At 44.3% G+C, this 19,104-nt stretch overlaps 1 protein-coding gene across 1 annotated transcript in view; it reads right to left on the bottom strand.

The window, feature by feature from the left end:
* Positions 1-19,104, bottom strand: part of DDB2 (damage specific DNA binding protein 2) — a 63,244-nt gene that overhangs the window by 3,557 nt on the left and 40,583 nt on the right. The window contains exons 20-23 of the mRNA XM_073604351.1: positions 15,730-15,907; positions 14,318-14,463; positions 7,159-7,323; positions 3,692-3,737 (exon numbers count right to left, since the gene is read on the bottom strand). Coding sequence (XP_073460452.1) covers positions 3,692-3,737; positions 7,159-7,323; positions 14,318-14,463; positions 15,730-15,907 — 535 coding nt within the window. The remainder of the gene's footprint in view (positions 1-3,691; positions 3,738-7,158; positions 7,324-14,317; positions 14,464-15,729; positions 15,908-19,104) is intronic.

Raw genomic sequence — 19,104 nt, 5'->3', positions numbered from 1 at the left:
CTGTAACGTGCCCCAGATGACTGCTGAGAGGGAGGGAGGAAAGGTGAACTTACCTCTGGCGCCACGGTGCCCGGGAGGAAGTGGGAGCTGGAGCCCTCTAAAAAGAGGGTTTCCGCTCCCACCCCCCCCACCCAAAAAAATGACATGCCAAAATGTGGCATGTCAGGGGGTCACCTTCCCTTAAAGCGGAAGTTCCATTTTTGGGTGGGACTCTGCTTTAAAATTGCGTGTGTCTGTGAAATAGCAAACTTTAGTACACTATATTTTCCATAGGTCTAAAAGCCCCCTATAGGTCATCAGTTTAGCGTTACAGAGGAACTCTGGTGCTAGAAACCTTGCTCTCACTCCGGCGTGCACAGAGGTATGTAACATCGCAGCTAGCGTTTTCATGCGTCGGCACCTCCAATCACATTGCATTACATTCTATGCTGGCCAAGGATACTGACAGGCAGACCTGGAAGTGACATCAAACATGTCGTTTTCTGGGTCAGCAACAAGGAGGGAAGAAGAGTGGATGTGTGTCCGCTGTGCTCCTTCCACTTCCGCTCCGGCACCCGCTAGGTTGGTCCCGGGCCTACAGATGGAAAAGTGGAGCCCAGGATAAATGGTGGGGGCACACAGGGGAGGGGGGGTGGTGCATGGAAGCAATTAAGCGTCAACGCAGCTGCCTGAATGCTTCCACTTGACAGTCAGGAGTCTGCTTGTCAGGTTTACACACAATCCTGGTGGCAGCAAGCCCCCCGTCAGGTCCATACGATATACAGACTTAGCAGTGAAAGGGTTAAAGCCCTCAAGTGGCACATATGTGCCACCGGGTGGCTGATGTTTCTGCACTGGGAGTGCTCACAGCACAAGGACTGAGCTAAGAGAGCGCTTGGTCTCCACTAACGATAGATAACCAGCTCCTGATCATGTGACCACTGACAGTCAATAGCTATGGTCACATGATTGCTGATCCATCCCACCCCCGGGCGTTCAGAACCTTTTAAGGGGACACCATGGCAGGCAGGAAGGGGTTAATGAGAAACACACACTTACTGCACCAAAATGATCCAGCTCCCCACCCCCTTCTCTCCAACACCCACTCACCCTATTTCTTGTCTTGCAGTCACAGGGATAGGAAGAAAGATGAAATATCCCCAGTGTAATCACAGAGATTTATTCTATCTACTGCTATCCAAAAACTAGCTGTTTTAAAGCGATACTAAACTCACAACAGTAAAATCAGTCTGTATATGCCGCACCACTCCGGGTCTACACTGGGGGGGGTCTCCAGTGGGAGTGGAAGTTTTCCTGGCATCAGTGGGAGTAGACATCACTACATTTGGTATTAGAGGGAGTAATAGCGCCCCATAGTTCATATCACTGAAAGGTATGGTGCCCCATTTTGTTGGTGCCAGTTGGCAGAATAGCGTCTCATATCAGTAGGAGGAATAGTGTCCCTAGGGCCAGATAAAGGCAAGCAAAGGGCCGCGTATAGCCCCTGGGCCGCAGTTTGGAGACCACTGGTCTACACGGATATAGTTACGGAGGTAACTTGTCTGTCTGCAGGAAAGGTCAACAAGCCAGGCAGCTGCAAAGCAATCGGATTGCAGAACTCTAGGATTCCCACCCCCTATAACCCCCCCCAGAATTCCCCTCATCCCCAATATTTATTTATTTATTTTTACGTCTTCTTGTCTGATGACATTATCAGATCTTGGGATAGGCTTTCTTCCAGGACTGAGCCGTGCTTGAGTAATGTGTGAGCACCACTCTGTCCTGGAGCACCGTGAGCCCAGCCTGCATTATGAAGCTGAATGGGCTATGGTGGGCTGGAAGAAACCGGCAGGAGGGCATGGCTCACTGGAAATGGGCAGAATGACACCATGCCCCACTGCGGTTTTAAGGAGACTGCCTGTGCTAGACCAAGGAGGAAGTCGGAGTGTGGAGAGGGTAAGTAGAAATAAGCAGACTAAATCCAGCCATACATGGATGGAAATTTGGCCAGTTCAGCAGGGACGAGCCAAGATTTGATCCATCTATGGGCAGGCTGATTGATGATGGATTGACTTGGGTACAACCAGCCTGTCAGATTTGTTTTTTTTATATACGATTACTGTCGGTGGCTATAGCCACTAGCAGTAGTCATTGTGTTTTCATGCGTCAGCGTCACCGATCACATTGCATTACATTCTTTCCCGGCCATGCCAACATTGGACTTGATAAAACACAGTGGGACCAACACCGGCACATGACATGGCTCCCCAAATCATCACTGACTGGAAACTTCACACTGGACCTCATGCAACTTGGATTCTGTGCCTCTCCACTCTTCCTCCAGACTCTGGGACCTTAATTTCCAAATGAAATGTAACATTTTCCACAGTCCGTGATGATTTGTGGAGCCATGACATCTGCTGGTGTTGGTCCACTGTGTTTTATCAAGTCCAAAGTCAGCGCAACCCTCTATCAGGAAATTCTAGAGCACTTCATGCTTCCCTCTGCTGACCAGCTTTATGGAGATGCCGATTTCATTTTCCAGCAGGACTTGGCACCTGCCCACACTGCCAAAAGTACCCATACCTGGTTTAATGATCATGGTATCACTGTGCTTGATTGGCCAGCAAACTCGCCTGCCCTAAATCTGTGGGGTATTGTCAAGAGGAAAATGACACCAGATCCAACAATGCAGACGAGCTGAAGGCCGCTATCAAAGCAACCTGGGCTTCCAGTGCCACAGGCTGATCCCCTCCATGCCACGCCGCATTGATGCAACAAGTCATGCAAAAGGAGCCCCGACCAAGTATTGAGTGCATACTTTACTGTACATGGACATACTTTTCACTAAGCCAACATTTATGTAATAAAATACTTTTTTTTTATTGATTTTATGTAATATTCTAATTTTCTGAGATATTGAATTTAAGGTTTTCACTAGCTGTAAACCATAATTATCAAAATTAAAAGAAAGAAATGCTTGAAATATATCACTCTGTGTGTAATTAATCAATTTAAAATTTTCACTTTTTGAATGGAATTACTGAAATAAATTAACTTTGATGATATTCTAATTTTATGAGATGCACCTGTATACATAGTTTGTAGACGCTATAACTTTTGTGCAAACCAATCAATATATGCTTATTGGGATTTTTTTTTTTTTTTTTTACAAAAAAAATGTAGCAGAATACATGTTGGCCTTAATTGATGAAGAAATTACTGTTTTTTTTTATTGGATATGTTTTATAGCAGAAAGTAAAAAAATTTTTTTTTCCCCTCAAATTGTCGGTCTTTTTTGTTTATAGCGCAAAAAATAAGAGAAAACACAGGGGTGATAAAATACCACCAAAAGAAAAGCTCTATTTGTGGGAAAAAAGGACATAAATTTAATTTATATGACCGCGCAATTGTCAGTTAAAGTGGGGGCCCAAGCTGCTGGCTCAGGATTGAACATGCACTCCTGCCCCAAGTGTTTGTTATGGGGGCAGACACAGAGGAGGAGGAGCCAAGTTTGCTGGCGAGGGGACCCCAGAAGAGAAGTTTCAGGGCTGCTCTGTTCAAAAGAGCACGCGAGTATAGTATATTTATTATTTTAATTTAAAAAATCGCCTTTAAAATCACTTTAGCATGAAGAACAAAGTGCATATGTGTTACTGGTGAAAACATTTTTGCTACAACAATTTGACACAAACTAAAAGAATAAGCTTACCCATTCCTGATGCCAACAGATCTCCCATTGGGTTAAATTTATTGAGCTACAAGTAAAATAGAAAGAATGTAAAAGAGGTTAGACATAACCTGTGCATTGTATTACACAAAAATATATGTTACAGGAAGTAATCGAATCCAATTTGTTATATCCCAGTCATTTCTGACTCTTCAGGAAGGCCAATCACATCCCACAATGTAGAGTTAATACTAGCAGAAAAACTAAAGTGCACCTGTCATGTAAAAGTAATATGTACTAGTGTTCTTTCAGGAAGAATGGAGGCAAAGTAATGAAATTGAAGTTTCCACTATTGAAGGGTTTGTGCATTTTGGAAAGATCACGCTTATACATTAAAACAAATTTTACGTAAAGTTTAAGTCGAGGCCCTAGGTTACCACAAAAAAATGGGAAAAACTTAGTGACCCGAGTATAAGCCTAGGGTGAGAAATGCACAGCTACTGTACGTGGAAAAGAGGGTCAACAATGCCCATTTGCAGCCTCACTGTGCCCATCTGCATGCCTCACTGTGCCCATTTGCAGCCATAGTTCCCCTGAACTTCAAACTCGGTAGTTAAGGGTTCCTAGATGCCCCCTAGCTGCAGCCAAAATTTGGGGTCTCTGAACCCAAATGGTCCCGAAATGACATTGCTGCAGATGGACATAGTTGACCGACTTTGGGGCCCCGTATCTCGGGCCACTTAGAATTTGGTGTACAAACTCAGTGGAACTAGCACCATAAAATATCCAAAGCTGGGGTTCCTAGCACCAAGTGTCCCCGAGATACGGGGCCCCAAAAATCGGTTCAGAAAACGTCAAGCACTTTTCTGCAGCAGAGAATGACATTTTCCGAACCGATTTTGGGGCCCCGTATCTCGGGGCCACTTAGTGGGAACCCCAGCTTTGGATATCCAAAGCATTTTGGATATGTTTTGGATATGTTGTGGTACCAGCTCCACTGGGTTTGCACACCAAATTTGGGGTTCCTAGCACCAAGTGGCCCTGAGATACGGGGCCCCAAATTCGGTTCGGAAAATGAAATTTTTTGCTGCAGAAAAGTGCTTGACTCCAGTATAAGTCGAGGTGGCACTTTCAGCACAAAAAAATGTGCTGAAAAACTCGACTTATACTCGAGTATATACGGTAAAAGTCAGATGCTTACCTGTCCACAAATCCAGTGGTGTCTTCATCTGAGGTGATTTTTCAATCGGCTTTCGGGTGCTGCCGCTGTCATCTTGGTTAAGGCAAACCGGCAGTGAAGACTTATGGCTTCACAGCCGGTTCTCTAGTGCGCATCAGCAAAATGCATTGCGCTTTGTGAATGGCCCAGGGGAAGGAGGAGGGGGGCTGAACTTCCGGATGATGTCGCCGTGGCATAGTCACCGGGAAGTGGGAGAAGTACCTGACAAAACCAGGTACCCGTTCTCCATCTGAAAGGTTCCAAATGTGGCAGCAGAAGAGTAGGTGGGGGGGGGAGGGCTAGGAGGAGGAAAATAAGTGGAGTTTCCCTTTTGGGTGGAGCTTTGCTTTAAGACCACTTTCAGGGTTTTCTTTGCGTCCTGTTGGGATTTCCTTTCATTTTCTGTCCCAGAGACACAACTGAAATTTGGAGGAATTTCTACCTGTTCACCAGAAAAGATGACCCCCAATGGAAGATTTCCACATATCCCCTGTTCCTATGACAACTCAAAAAGGAGTTCCACGGGCATAGATGAAACTGTATGTGAAGGTATTTTTGAATGCTTGCACAATAAGATAAAATTGGTTTTACATACACTTAAAGTGGAACTAGATTCGCCTCCACTCCAAAGCTGTGGTGTCCCGGAGTGGTCTCACCGGCCACCGACAACTTTGGCTGGTCTTCTTCCAGGTTCTAATCTTCAGCCATTTTAATTGGCTGGTCTGAGAGGACATCACCGCACATGCGGTAGTTCCTTTATCTGGGCAGGTGCCTAAATTGTACACGGAGCCTTGCATACAGCTTTAACCATTTCACTGCTGCCAATATAATGTTTACATTGGTGGCAGTGGATGCTTTTACCCACACTCCAGCCACTGGGAATGTGTGTTCACATTAAAGAGGACCTATCACAAGTTACATGTCATCACATAGGGGGCTATTGGTCCTCTTTGTGATAGCAAAAAAAATTAAGAGACATAAAATCAAAAATGTACCCCCCCCACATACACACAGGTGTCAGGAACAGCTGTGTTCAAAAACAACCACTGTTTAAACATTGTATAATGCTGCAAATAACTGTTTATGCAATATTACTTTTTTTCCTATTTGCTACATTTTCCCACAAAAGTGGAGTTACCCTTTAAATGCCCAAAAACATGTGTGGTGTGAATGAGCCCTAAAAGTTCACGATCCTTCAACCCAGGTCACCAACACTTAGATGCCCAGATCCAACTTAGCAGTTGACGTTATTAGAAGGGCTCAGTCACATCATAGCCTCTGAGCTGCATAGGTCAACACTCGTGTACACAACACATGTGCCCTGTTCACATAACAACACTGTGTTGAAGTGCTGTAGGTTCACTGCATAAACATTTCTAGTGTGATGCGATGAGCTATGGTGCATAGACCTGAATGAAGTGTCTTTTTGTGACATTTCAATAAAGTTTAAAAAAGTAAACAGTTTGATGCATTGTACCAAAGCATCTCACTAACCCTACAAAACACATATAAGCACACAAGTGTTTTCATTAGCAGGATAATGTGAATGAGCATTTCCTCCATGACTAACTTGTCAGTTTGACAGCTGGGTCTAAGAACTAGGAACGCACAGATGTGCGCATTTCGAGTTCTGCGTTGACTGAACGTTGTCACTGCATAAAGCACTGTGCATGATCTTTAAAAAGGTGCATTACAATCAACAAGTGGTTTAACTTCATCTTTCAAATCCTTAAAGTGAAACTTCACCCAAAGGGGGAAGTTTTGCTTCAAGGCCCCCTCTCCCTCTACTTTAACATTTAGCTTTTATTTTTATTTATTTATTTTTAAGGGGGGGGGGGGGGGGGGGGGGGGGTTGGGGGGTGAACTGAGTCCCTGGTTTTGACAGGTGCCCACTTCCGCTCGGATGGCCTCCTCCCCCTCCCTCCTCCCCCACAGTCTTCTGGAACTCATCACAGGTCCCAGAAGACTGGGGGACTATTCACAATGCACAGTGTGGCACATGTGCAGTGGGCGGCTGGCTGTTAAGCCGCAAGCTGTCACAGCCAAGTTCCCACAGTTAAGATGCTGCCGCCAAGGACTGAAGACCAGTCAGAAAAAAACAGAAGGTCTGTTTACTGAAAGTCAGCAGCTACAGTTTTTGTAGCTGCTGACTTTTAAAAGAGAAGCTCCAGTCATATTTCAGAAAATTCAAAGTACTTAGTCCACTCTAAAACCACAGGTACACTTTAAACCCTAAGACAGCACCATATGAATCAAGGATGAGGATAATGGTAAACAGAATATATCTTACAGAGACAATCCCCGATGCATAAGGGTCATACAGCTGGCAGACTATATTGCCAGTTTGCCCATCAAACACATCCACTGTGCGCAACTCATCTGCAGTGTATCCTGGGAACTGGGGATCTGGATATCGTCCGGCTACAATCAGGTCATAACGGGGATGCCATGAGGCCTGAAATTAGAAGAAAAAAACATATTAAACTTCTGAGAGCTTTATAATCTATAGCAGGGGGTATAATGGCTCTGGAAAGCCCCCCTCCCCAATGAATAATACAAATCTGCTGAACTGCTTAAAGAAAATTATGGGCAAAACCAAAATTTACATAGAATCACAGACATAGCATTTTAAATGAAGTAGGGAATGGTTAAAACTCATCAGGTTTTATAAATATATTTTTTATATGTCTGCGTCCCTTGGGGTTGATTCACACCAGATGCAGGGGAACTGTGTTGGGCGGCTATACCAGCGCAGTCTAACCGCGTGACAAGGAGTTATGGTGGTTTGCATCCCTGGTGCACTGGAAAAAAAAAAAAAAAGTAATGCAAGCATCTTTTTTTCCAGTGCAGCACAGTGCAAAGCAACCAACTGAACTTCATGAAATGCCTGTGTGACATTTCAATAAAGTTTGTTAAAAAAAAATAATGTACAGTGTGGTGATCCTGCCCGTTACAATGCAGTGACTGGTGTGAATGGGGTCTTAGGGATATTGTTCCTGCTCCTAATGCAACGCAAAATTTTGGAGTTTACCTCACTTTCAGTCTCAATGAAAGTGGTCATCAGAATATATCAGAAGCTGGGACACAGAATGCAATAAAGACCAGAAAGGGCCTGTAACCCAACCCTTATATCACCTGAAAAAAGCTGGCTTTCTATACACTCTAGAGTCCAACTCTGCTCTATAGGCTCACCCCCAACCAACACCCCCCCCCCAGTTGTTTTTCCCCACGGTATTTATATATTTTACGCTTAACCACCTCCCACCCAACCACTACACATATACGGCTGGGTAGGCGCTTCCGCCTTCTGAGTGGACATTCAGGAACGTCCCTCAGAAGGAGGGGGATTGCGTGCGTGTGCCCTCGCAGCAGCGCCATCCCGATGCGCTCGTGTCACCCTGACTGCGCATCTCCGATCGGCAGGAGGGCTCTGTGATTGGCCCTCCTGATTACATGACGGCTGTGTCCAATCAGAGCCATCATGTGATGTAAACAGAGAGCTGGTTGCTAGGCGATTGGCTCTCCTCTCCTCACACGGAAGTTGTCAGTGAGGAGAGGAGAGCGGATCGCTGCAGCCAGCTGGTGATCAGTATGAGCGGTTTTTACAGCTTTTTATACACTGATCACCGGCACAGTGTCCCCGCACAAAGTAAACACACACAGTGTCCCCAAAACACTGTCCCCGCACACATGTCCCCACATATGTAACACTAAAATCATATGTCCCAATGATCATCTGTGCACATGTCAGTGATCATTGCGTACATATGTTCGTGATTCACACAAACCAATTATTATTAGAGGTCGACCGATATGGGTTTTTCTCTGGCCAATGCCAAAGCCGATATTTAGAAATCGCGGTGGCCGATATATTAGGCCGATTTTTTTGGGCCGATATATTAGGCCGATTTCTTTTTTTTTTTTCCCTTCATCGCATAAAATCTAACAGTTAGACCCCTTTCACACTGGGGCGTTTTTCAGGCGCTTTTGGGCTAAAAATAGCACCTGTAAAACGGCTCCCCTGCAGTCTGTGTGAAAGCTCGAGTGCTTTCACACTGAGGCGATGCGCTGGCAGGATGTTAAAAAAAAGTCCTGCAAGCGGCATCTTTGGAGCGGTGTATACCGCTCCTCCACCACTCCTGCCCATTGAAATGAATGCGCACCGCTGCCGAAGCGCCTGCAAAGCGTTTCGGCAGCAGCGCTTCAGGGGCGCATTTAACCCCTTCTTCGGCCGCTAGCTGGGTTACAAGCGCCCCGCTAGCAGCAGAATAGCGCCGCTAAAATGACGGTAAAGCGCCGCTAAAACTAACAGCGTTTTACCGTCAACGCATGCCCGCTCCAGTGTGAAAGCAGCCTTAAGTAATAAGTGATACAGAAAATTTTAACATTTATTAAACAAAACAAACCTCCAATCAGTTCACTTGTATGTAGAATTTAGATTAAAAAAAAAAATAACTATCTTAAATATTAAATACACAAAAACAGGTAATCAAAACTTTTGGACGAAAAAAAATGGGCTAACTTTACTGCTTTTTTTTATTTCATTAGTGTATTTTTTCAAAAAAAATTGAGTGTGAAAGACCGCTGCACAAATACCGTGTGACATAAAATATTGCAACAGCCGCTATTTTATTCCCTAGGGTCTCTGCTAGAAAAAAATATATATAATGTTTGGGGGTTCTAAGTGATTTTCTAGCAGAAAATACAGGATTTTTACTTGTAAGCAACAAATGTCAGAAAAGATTTAGTCTTTAAATGGTTAAACTGAGAACTTCTACACGCGGAGTTCAGTCTATTGATAAAAGAACCTGAAAGAGATACAAATGTATCTTCTTATCAGACATGGCAGGCTGCCCAGAGGAGGAGAGAAGATAACTTCAGAAAACTTGCATTGACTTCTATTACAGAAGTCATTTGCAAGTCCCGCTGAAGGTATAATCGGCTTTTTTTTATCAGCACAATCGGCCGATGCCGATTAAGTAAAAAAAGCCAAATATCGGCCGATATATCGGTCAACCTCTAATTATTATATACCATATTTATTGGCATATAACACGTGCCGGCGTATAACAGGCACCCCTATTTAAGAGGGAAGTTTCAGGAAAAAAAACGTTTTTTTTTCAAATAAACCACTTTGAAGCAAAATAATGGTCAGTGCCAATCAATGCAGCCTGATTAGTGCCCATCTGCAGCCTCAATGCAGCCAAATGCCCATCTGCAGCCTGATCTTCTCCCATCTAATGCAGCCTGATGCCAATCTGCACCCTTAATGCATGCCCATCTGCAGCCTGATCTGCACCTATCCAATGCAGCCTGATCTGCACCTATCCAATGCAGCCTGATCTGCACCTATCCAATGCAGCCTGATGCCTCTATGCAGCCTCTGTGCCCATCTGCAGCCTGATCTGCACCCATCCAATGCAGCCTGATGCCTATTCATAGCCTCACCATCGCTCATGCAGTGCAGGAATTTAGGAGGGGGGAGAGCGCCGCCGGAATCACTGAGCCGTCATCTTGTGTTTACAGTACTCGGGCTCTCACACACACACACACACACGTCCCGCCTCCGCCATCGCCATTGGACCAGCTCCTGTGATTGACAGAACACTGGTCCAATGCCGCAGGCGGGACGTGTGTGTGATGTCAGAGCCGAGTAAACAAGACATGACGGCTCGGTGATTCCGGCGGCGATCGTGAACGAACAATGATGGCTCAGTGATTGCGGCGGCTATCTTCAACAATGACAGCTCAGTGATTCCGGCGGCGATCGTCCCCCTTCTTCTCCAAGGTACGCTATCGGTGTATAACACGCACCCCTGATTTTCCCCCTATTTTCAGGGGGAAAAAGTGCGTGTTATATGCCGATAAAAACGGAACTTAACGGGACTGTTTTTACCATAGACATGTAGCAGAATACATTTTGGCTTAAATTTATGACAAAATTAGATTTATTGGATTTATTTTAAAACAGAAAGTAGAAAATATTATTTATTTGTATTCAAAATATCCGTTCTTTTTTTCGCTTATATCGAAAAAAATAAATAATTGATTTGTGAATAAATACCACCAAAAAAAAGTTCTATTTGTCTGAACAAAATGATAAAAAGTTTATTTGGGTACAGTGTTGCATGAGCGCGCAAATTCTTATTGAAAGTGCAAGAGCGCTGAAAGCTGAAAATTGGCCTGGGAAGGAAGGGGGTGAAAGTTCCCTGTATTGTAGTGGTTAAAGTATATTTCCACTTTTGCAGACAAATTAGGATAAAGTCTACTTTATATTTGTTACAAGTTCCCATTATTCCCATTAGGAAAGCAAAAAACATTTAAAATTTGCTGGTTACCTTTTAAGTGCTTTTTACTTGCTTAACCACTTCCTGACCGGCGCACGCCGATGTACGTCGGCAGAATGGCACGGCTGAGCAAATATGCGTACCCGTATGTCCCTTTGAATTTGCCACTGTGCCATTGCGTGCACGCCAGTGAGTCGGGTCGCGGGTCCCGCGGACTCGATCTTCGCGGGGATACCCGCGATCGACTCATGGAGAGGACGAACGGGGAGATGCTGATGTAAACAAGCATCTCCCCGTTCTGCCTAGTGACAAGTGTCACTGATCTCTGCTCCCTGTGATCGGGAGCAGAGATCAGTGAAGTGTCACATGTAGCCACACCCCCCCCAAAGTTAGTAACACTCCCCAGGACATACTTAACCCCTCCCTAGCTCCCTAGTGGTTAACCCCTTCACTGCCAGTGTCATTTACACAGGAATCAGTGCATTTGTATTGCACTGATTGCTATATAAAGGACAATTGTCCCAAAAATGTGTCAAAAATGTCCGACATGTCCGCCATAATGTCGCAGTCACGATAAAAAAATCGCGGATCGCCGCCATTACTAGTAAAAAAATAAATAAATAATAAAAATGCCATAAAACTATCCCCTATTTTTTAAATGCTATAACTTTTGCACAAAACAATAAACGCTTATTGTGATTTTTTTTTTTACCAAAAATATGTAGAATACATATCGGCCTAAACTGAGGAAAAAAAATGTTTTTTTTTTTTAATATTTTTTGGGGATATTTATTATAGCAAAAAGTAAAAAAATATGCGTTTTTTTTTCAAAATTGTCGCTATTTTTTGTTTATAGCGCAATAAATAAAAACCACAGAGGCGATCAAATACCACCAAAAGAAAGCTGTATTTGTGGGGAAAAAAGGACGTCAATTTTGTTTGGGAGCCACGTCGCATGACCGCACAATTGTCAGTTAAACCGACGCAGTGCCGAATCGCAAAAAGTGCTCTGGTCAAGAAGGGAGTAAATTCTTCCGGGGGCTGAAGCAGTTAAAGGAGAACCATAGCTAAAGCTCTTTTTCCCTACTTCCCCTCAGGGATCATAAAAGTGCACTTAGTTCTGTGCTCCTGTGATCCAGATTCAGCTGACAGCGGGCTTAAGTCAGCTGTCAGCTGACGTCACAGAGCTGGTCCAGGCTATACAGGGATCCCAACAATAAATGTCAGGATCCACACAGATGCCTGATCAGCAGCTGGCTCAGCATGCCACTGGGAGACTGAACCAGCTGTTCCTGCTCCTTCCACAGCCCAGTGTTCCAGTGAGCGCTGGAGGGGCATTGCAGAGGGCTGGTGACTGACAGTCACTGGCTCTCTGCTCAGTGAAGACTGAGGAATGTGTGATCAGCGGTCTTTCATCGCTTGGTTTATCGGTCAAAGAGGCGACAGGGGACAGACCAATGCTGCATCCACCTAGGGGAGTATGATTGTTTTTTTTTTTGTTAAACCGCACTTCTCTTTTAAAAATCCTTACAGGTATGCTGTGTGAATGGGAACACAAACGTATAGTGTTTTTTTTTTTTTTTTTTGATTGCAAAAGTGGAAAATAACCTTTAACTTTTTCTGAAGCTTTTAGGCCAGTCATATGATGCACAGGGTCCTCTCCTGATTATCTCCAGCAGTTGGCAGTCATCAATGATGCAGAAACAGGTTTAACCACTTCCCGACCGCCGCACGACTATATACGTCCTAAGTTTGAACGGGGATATCGTTGTTATGGCAGCAGCTAGCTGCCATAACCCCGGTATCCCCGTTTTCGTGCGGCGGCCGGCTTTCAGATAAAAGTGGTCCCTGCGGCGGATTCGCCGCGAGATCACTTTTATCGGTGGCGGGAGAGGGCCCCCCCCTCCCGCCGCGATCCGGTGCCCTCCGCCGCTTACCGGAGCCGTCGGTAGCGGCGGAGGCGATCGCGTCCTCTTCCGTGGTTTGTCTGGAGACAAGTGAGGCCAAGATGGCGCTCGCTCGTCTCCATGACACTGCTGGGCGGAAGCGACGTCAAAACGTCACTTCCGTCCACGCCTCTTAAAAGGAGAAAGGCATATTTTTTCAAATGTCATTTTTCTAAATGACTTTTTTTTTTTTTTTTTATTGCATTTTAGTGTAAATATGAGATCTGAGGTCTTTTTGACCCCAGATCTCATATTTAAGAGGTCCTGTCATGCTTTTTTCTATTACAAGGGATGTTTACATTCCTTGTAATAGGAATAAAAGTGACACAATTTTTTTTTTTTTTTAAACAGTGTAAAAATAAATAAAATATTGTAAAATAAATAATAAAAATAAAAAAAAAAATTTTTAAAACCCCCCTGTCCCGACGAGCTCGCGCGCAGAAGCGAACGCATACGCGAGTAGCGCCCGCATATGAAAACGGTGGTCAAACCACACATGTGAGGTATCGCCGCGACCGGTAGAGCGAGAGCAATAATTCTAGCCCTAGACCTCCTCTGTAGCGCAAAATATGCAACCTGTAGAATTTTTTAAACGTCGCCTATGGAGATTTTTGAGGGTAAAAGTTTGACGCCATTCCACGAGCGGGCGCAATTTTCAAGCATGACATGTTGGGTATCAATTTACTTGGCGTAACATTATATTTCACAATATAAAAAAAAATTGGGATAACTTTACTGTTGTTTTATTTTTTTATTCAAAAAAGTGAATTTTTTCCAAAAAAAGTGCGCTTATAAGACCGCTGCGCAAATACGGTGCAAAAAAAAAGTATTGCAATGACCGCCATTGTATTCTGTAGGGTGTTAGAAGAAAAACCATATATAATGTTTGGGGGTTCTAAGTAATTTTCTAGCAGAAAAACCTGTTTTAAACATGTAAACACCTAAAATCCAAAACGAGGCTGGTCCTTAAGTGGTTAATGACATCAACACCACTCTCTGCATCATTATGCTGCAAGTCAAGGGGGCCATGGTGACACTCCTTCAGGGGGTAGGTCCACGACACCCTACACACAAAGTATGCCCTGGGCATGCTTTAACCCCCAAACGTCTGAGGACATCTGGTGGTGGAATGTAATTACAACATCAGAGAGGGTTTTTTTTTTTTTTTTTTACTTTTAATAAGTGTTTCATGTCAAAAGAAAAAAAGCTCACAAACCTTAATGGCAGTCAGATGCTGAAACTGGCGATGTGGATGAGGAATAATACGCTGAGGCTTCGACCAGTCACTGGCGGAGTACACACGGATTTCACTGTGTTGGTCAGTGGTGAGAAGTTTAGCTCCATCACATGGACTGAAGTAAGCTGCACAAAAGAAGTGAAAAATTATAAAGCTTTCCATGTTCATATATGCATTTCAGTGAAGAGGGGGGTAGATGGCCCTGAGCTCTCTAGTCTTTAATGGGGAAGGATTGGATGCTGTAGTCTTATCACATTATCATACCTCCTTTCCTAAGGGGACAACACTGCTCTTCCATAGGGCAGCGAGTGTTGTCACCCTAGGACAGGAAATGCGTTACTGGCAGGATCACCGGGTAAAAATAAAATAGAAAAAAAAAGAAAATGAATGCAGCCACCACATCTAGGGGCCAGTCACCGGTGGTAGATTACATTTTTGCTCTTGGAATTAGATGCACTTTAAAGTAATATTAAAACACACACTGTTTAGTTTACAGTATCCCCTTTATTTCTGTAGATGGATGATGGCACTGTAAGTATTTTAATAATATAAAATAAAAAAACACCTAAGTACCGTACCTTTTTCCTAATCGATACACAACTGTCACATGACCCAGCTCTTTCCCAGCCTGTCTGCAGGGAAACATAGGCGGGAGGAGCTTCTAGTCCTCTACTACTGGTCACATTTTTTTTTTTTTTAAACCCAACAGCCTTTTGGATACAGCATTAAAATAAATATCAATAAACTGTTAATGGTCATACAAATATATATTTCAAATTAAATCTTTTTTTTTTTTGCAATAACATGGTGTAGGAGGATTCCTGACAGTCACAGGCTGTGTCACGCCCCTCCAGCATGTGTCTTTTAATGAATAAGAGCGAGGTGAAGCCTCCATCAATCAAGATGTAATATCCCACCCACATTGTATTTAGCTGGTTAGTGGGCACGGAGGAAGGGAGTTGGCTGTCATTTACCACTGTGTATATGCCCACATGTGTGACTCTATAGCCACATGGACTGCTCAGATGTGATAGGGAGGAAATGCTCAGCATAGAAACTCGTTGAAAACTGAGCATGTGTGCAAAAAAGCCCTTTTTTCGCTATGTTTTGTACTTACATTTTTCTATAAAAATCTATTGAAAAGTGGAAAACTGAGCATGTGCAGAGCTGCCACCACCGCTCTGCAAAATCCACCACTGCATTGGGGACATGGACAGAAGGAGGAGGTAAAGAACAGCAGGATCAACCAGGTTTTTTGCAGAATACATAAAACAAAAAACTCATAATGAATGACTGAGTATGAACAGCATGTGATACAGCATTTACTGATAGTTTTTTTATGATGTGGGTTTATCGACACTTTAATTTCCTTATAAATAAACAGGCCATACCAGAGTTGACTCCACGAGTGTGAGGCAGTGTATACAAGCAGCTGGACTTATCCTTGATGTTCCTCAGGTCCCAGAGCTTAACTGTTTGATCCACGGAGGCTGTGGCCAGAAGCCAGTCACACTGAGGGTTAAATTCAACATGGGTAACTTTTTTCTTGTGCAGTCTCATCTTGAAGATCTGAAAAACAGTAAATTATTCAGATTCCAGGGTCATTTTTATCATACAACCAGTCTACATCTGAAAGAGTAGCAGGAACTTACACCAGAGTCCCAGAAGCCTTGGGCTAGGCATATCCATTAAGGAAGAAGTCCAGCCAAAGCTTGTTTAGCTGTACTCCACCTATGGATCACAGGATCGTTTTGCACTCCTGTGACCCGTTTTCAGCAGAGTGTGGGCTGAAGTCCGCTCTCTGCCGACGTCACAGATATCAGTCCAGGCACGGCGTCATCACGATAAAGTCGGGATCCGCCACGTGCCTGGACTGACACCCGTCTCAGCCTCTCAGCGAGCCGCTGAAAAACCTGAGATGGGCGCCGCGCCCCCCACCCCGCCATAGCCCAGCGCTCCGGTGAGTGAGTGGGGAGATGAGCAGAGAGCTGTGCCTGACAGTTTGCAGCTCTCTGCTCACGGAGCTCTAAAAACCGAGTGATCTACGATGTTCGACTGCTGGGTTTTCAATACAGGGGCGCCACATGCAGCATTGGACCAATGCTGCATCCACCTAGGTAAGTATAAATCTGCAAGAGATGAGAATCCCATACTTCTCTTTTAAGATGTAAAGGCCCCATCCATGCTAAACAAAATGGATGGAGAAGTCTTTCCTGTTGGATATTATATTCAGACAGCTGCTTGCCGTGGCAGACAGAAAGCCCAAACAGAGAATATTCTGCCCAACTCCTTTGATTTCCAAATCTAAGTCTGAAGCCAGGTCGAATTTAGGCTGATTAAACAGAACCTATCAAAATTCGAGCCATTTCGACATTCGTTGTAAAATTAATAGCAAATTAGACTTAAAGCGGAGTTCCACCCAAAAGTGAACTTCCTCTCATTTGTCTCCTCTCCCCCTCCGGTGCCACAACAATTGGCACCTGTCGGGGGGGGGGGGGACAGGATACCTGTTCCCACTTCCGGGAGTCTGGGCCGTGGCCCGTGACATCACCGCGGGGCTGCCAGTAGGAGGGAAGAGTGGGGCCTCGCACATGCGCAGAAGGTTCCATAAGGCTACACTGCCGGCTATCCTTACCCGCAACGGCGGTGGCAGCACCCGACAGCTGACAGAAACATCAGCTGCGGCGCCGACAATGCGGGACTCCAGGACAGGTAAGTGTCCGATTGTTAAAAGCCAGCAGCTGCAGTATGAGTAGCTGCTGGCTTTTCATTTTTTTTTTTTTTTTTTTGTTTTTTTTGGGCGGAACGCCGCTTTAAGCCTAATACACACCATTCGTTTTTTTTGTAGTTGAATGAAAAAAAAAACCTGACAGCTCAGGTAGGGGCTGCTGTACTAACTATCTGATGTCAGTACAGCGAACTCTTCTGCTGCTCTATTGGGTGACAGGACCTCCCCCCCGTCAGAACAAACCGGTAGGCGCTCTAAGCCTTTGGCTGAGATCGCTGATCAGCAGACCTTTTTCGTTCATAACCCTTTGACGGAAGTCAGCCGATGCCACCCGACATTCAATCCATGTGTATTAGGCTTAAATACACTATGTTAATGTACTTACACTAAAGCATTAACTTATAAATGGGCAGAACAGAGAGACGCAAACACACAAAGGACTTATTTACAGACAATATTTAAAGGACCGTTTACTCAAATACACCTCTTCAAAGACAAAGGGTTTAATTACATTTGAATGGGAGGAAGTGTCACCTTTTTTTTTTGGAGAGGCAAATTTATTTAAACTGCCCTTTAAACTACTGATTGTAAATAAAAGATCCCATGGTCTCTCTGCTCTGCCCATGTATTTGTTAATCACCAAGGTTTTATGGCATTTTAACGAGAAGAACTAAAGATTAACAAATAAATGGGCAGAAAAGAGAGCCAATTAGCCCTTTTTCAATTGTCTATATTTTAAAGGCTATTTACCTAAAGGCTTGTGCTGGCCGCATACTAATCAATGTTCAATCAAGGGTACGTAAGAAAATTCTCAGTACATTCGATGACCTGATGAATATAATTGGATTGTACTTCAAAATTTTGTTTGCACTAACATTCAATTTTGGAATGAATGTAATTTCCCTAACGAAAATCACATGCACCATGCTGCTCCTCCATTGATACAGTGCAATGAGTGAGAGTAGTCTCCCTAGAACAGTAACTGCATTACTGGCAGGATCACAAGGTGAAAATGAGGAAAAAAGCCGGCTGCATTTGTTTTCATTTTTGAGGCTGTTTTTCATTTATTTTTACCTGGTAAAGCACATTTCAAGTCCCTGGATGGCTACACTCACACTACACATCTATGGAGGGAGCCTTGGTTGTTACACAGGCTGGACTTAAAGCGCAGTTCCACCCAAAAGTGGAACTTCCACTCATTTGTCTCCTCTCCCCCTCTGTTGTCACAATTGGCACCTTTCAGGGGGGGGGGGGGGCAGGATACCAGGTATCCTATTCCCACTTCTCGGAGTCAGGGCCCCGGCCCGCGACATCACTGCAGGCCCCCCTGTCTCCGGGCCAGTAGGAGAGAGAAGTGGGGCTTTGCGCATGTGCAGTAGGGTTCCCGGTGTGAAGCCTTAAGGCTACACTGCCGGGTACCCTTACCCGCAATAACGGCGATAGCATCCGACAGCTGATAGAAACATCAGCTGTGGTGCCGACATCACGGGACTCCAGGACAGGTAAGTGTCCGATTGTTAAAAGCCAGCAGCTGCAGTATGTGTAGCTGCTGGCTTTTAATTTTTTATTTTTTGGGGGGGGGGGCGGAAAACCGCTTTAAGATATGTCTGGCTTTGTTCATCTCCACTATATGGTGGATTGATGGGACTGATAGTTTCTACTGCATTTCTGGCAAGATCAATATTTTTTAGTTCTTGTTAAGATTGTACTTAGCCTGAAAAGTCATGCAGCCACCACAACTAAGGACTGGTAAAATGCAATATTTTACAATTTTGTTTTTCGGATTAGACACAGAAAGCCTGCATGTGAATTTCCCACCAACTTTTTTTTTTTTTTTTTTGCTTTAGGCTGGGTTCACATTATTGTGAATTGGTAGGGGTGTTTCACCGCATCCAATTCGCATGTCAGGAGACTGTGACCAGACCTCATTGGAGCTGGTTCATATATCTACGGAGCAGCTCCAGAGCAAATCGCACAGGAGTCCTGAGCGTCTTCTGGTCTGAATTCAGCCAAAAATTCAGATTGAAGTCGGACTAGA

Source organism: Aquarana catesbeiana, linkage group LG11 (genome assembly GCF_042186555.1).
Source record: "Aquarana catesbeiana isolate 2022-GZ linkage group LG11, ASM4218655v1, whole genome shotgun sequence".
NCBI lineage: Eukaryota > Metazoa > Chordata > Amphibia > Anura > Ranidae > Aquarana > Aquarana catesbeiana.
The sequence above is the reverse complement of the archived record's forward strand: the minus strand, read 5'-3'. Positions and strand labels throughout refer to the sequence as shown.